This window comes from Argentina silus (assembly GCF_951799395.1).
Source record: "Argentina silus genome assembly, chromosome: 14".
Taxonomy (NCBI): Eukaryota; Metazoa; Chordata; class Actinopteri; order Argentiniformes; family Argentinidae; genus Argentina; species Argentina silus.
Genome location: NC_139668.1, coordinates 17,144,972 through 17,147,471, shown reverse-complemented (window position 1 = coordinate 17,147,471; position 2,500 = coordinate 17,144,972). Strand labels below are relative to the sequence as shown.

Here is a 2,500-nt window from a genome sequence, read left to right as displayed (position 1 = left end):
TCTCAATTCTCTCTCTCTCTCTCTCTCTCTCTCTCTCACACAGACTCTCTCTCTCTCACACACTCTCTCTCTCTCTTTGTCTCTGCCCTCCCTCTCCACCTGCTTGCCTCCCCTCTCTCTCTCTCTCTCTCTCTCTCTCTCTCTCTCTCTCTCCGTGCGAGCCCTGCCTCGCTGCCATTGGCTGATAAGCCACCAATGGCCTGTCTGGAAGGGCCAGGGGGACTACATATGCAGAGCCCTGCTTCATATTCATGAGGTCCAATCGTGGCTTTAAGTCCTTGATTAGAAGAGTGGTAGAGCTTTTGGTCCCAACTGGCTGTGCCTATAGGCTTGTCACTGGGAGAACGCTTGTGTTAATTGCAGTGCTCTGTCAGGATCGGAGCGAGAGAGAGAGAGAGAGAGAGAGAGAGAGAGAGAGAGAGAGAGAGAAGGAGGACAGGAGAGGAGGAGGAGAGGAAAAAAAAAAACTTTGATTTATAGTGGAGGTTTGCTCACATTATGGTGGCAGAGAGCAGATGGATTCCGTAGAACTTTCCCTGCCTGAGTGTTTCTCATTGCACTCTGAACAAGAGTAGGTAAATTTTCTCTTTTATCTCTTTTTTATGATCCTCTTTCTGTCATTGTGAATGTCTTTGAGTGTGGTTCTGTTTGTCTGTGTATTGTATCTGTTGTTGATCGTACGCGTGTGTGTGTGTGTGTGTGTGTGTGTCATTTGATTTGATGTGGTGCTGTGTTGTGGAGGTTGCTGGTAGCATACCAAGGTTGTTTCCATTGTGAGGTAGCGTGTTTGTGTGACGGTGTGCGTGTGTGTGTGTGTGTGTGTGTGTGTCTGTCTACCGGTGCTTGGCTGCGGTAGAGAGAGCAGCTCTCACTCAGCGTGTGGAGAAGATTTTCTGCCGCTCCACCTGAGTGGGACACACACACACACACGCGCGCACACACACACGTTCTCTCTCCCCACACACTCACATGTCTGTCCCAGCACAGAGAGTCATGGCTTCTCTACCACTTTAACAAAATAGTGAATACGGTCATGATTAGTTTATTTGTTATGGTGCCAGAGGAGCAGAGTGTGTGTGTGTGTGTGTGTGTGTGTGCTGCGTCCGTCGGACGGGAGAAGGGAAAGGGGCGGTTAGGCGAGAAGAGAGAGCAGGGAACGGAGGAGAGGAGAGGAGGGGAGAGGACAGAAGCAGCAGGAGGAGGAGGAGGGGAGAGGAGGGGGAGAAAGCGCTCTTAAATGCCAGGAGAGCTTGAATTTCAGACGGGCAGCTCAGCGTGTGGCCCGGCAGAGGTATTAGAGACCGCCGGCTGGAGAACACACGGCTCCGCTCTGCTCCCCCCACACACACACACACACACACACACACACACACACACACTGCTCCTTTAGCCTGCGCTTTGCTCTTTTTTGCTGCTGTTAAGGACAGCGTTAAAAATGCAGATTAACTGGCTGGTAGAGCACACAGGCTGGGGTGATGGGGAGAGTGTGGTGTGTGTGTGTGTGTGTGTGTGTGTGTGTGTGTGTGTGTTAGGAGTGTTTTATGTAAATACACATTCAGAGACAGAGCGTCAATCAAACACACACACACACACACACACATAAATACACACAAAAAACATACACACACACAAACACACACAAACACACACACATAAATACACACAGACACATACACACACACACACACTCTCTCTGTGTGTCTTCCTAAAAAGACACACACAACATGGGATAGTGAGTTGTCAAACAAAGTGCCTCTATGATCTGTTAAAAAAAAATGTTTAAATCATTTTGAACAGAGTCACAGGGGACAGATAGTCTGCAGTAAATGTGGCATCTAAATAAAACCAAACACGTGTTTGAGGAAATAAATTTACCACACCTCACATTCCTCTCATGTAATTTCTCCTCCTAGTCAAACGAAGGGCAGCAGAAAGCCACTGAGACAGATACGGAGATCAGAGCCGGACAAGTTGACATTGTTCTAGGTTTTATAAAGGAAACAACGGCACTCTTAACCTCTGGCCTGTTCTGCGTCGAGCCGTTGATAAGACAACTAAAGTGGAGCCCTGCTCCCCAGCCCTCCCTCGGCCTCCACACAGACACAGAGAGAGGGGGAGAGAGAGGGGGAGAGAGAGGGGGAGAGGGGGAGAGGAGAGTCACTAATGTACAAGGAAAGAAAAGATAGATAACTAATCTATGCAGAGTAAGAAATAAGAGGTTAGATTGTTGATGTAAAGGTACATAGTCAGCCTGCCGACTTTCAGCGTGTGTTTGAACAGTGTGCGTTGCTAAGTGAACGCGGGTGTGTTTATGTGTGTGTGTGTGTGTGTGTAACAATCGGAGAATTACACAGGATACATTTCTCTCTTTACTAAAAATTAAGTATCCTAATTCCCAAAAATATGGATTAGTCTATAAATGAAATGTTTGTTTTGTTCCTCGGAGCGTTTGGTGTAGGATAGGATAGCCTGTGGACTGTACTGGTGTGACTGAAATATT

At 47.7% G+C, this 2,500-nt stretch overlaps 1 protein-coding gene across 1 annotated transcript in view; it reads left to right on the top strand.

Annotated features, from left to right (window-relative positions):
- Positions 1-423: 423 nt before the first annotated feature.
- LOC310814727 (uncharacterized protein) overlaps positions 424-2,500 on the top strand; it is a gene marked incomplete at its 3' end in the record, with an annotated part of 36,741 nt that continues 34,664 nt past the window's right edge. The window contains exon 1 of the mRNA XM_083684227.1: positions 424-571. Within this exon, the coding sequence (XP_083540353.1) occupies positions 516-571 (56 nt within the window). The 5' untranslated portion in view covers positions 424-515. The remainder of the gene's footprint in view (positions 572-2,500) is intronic.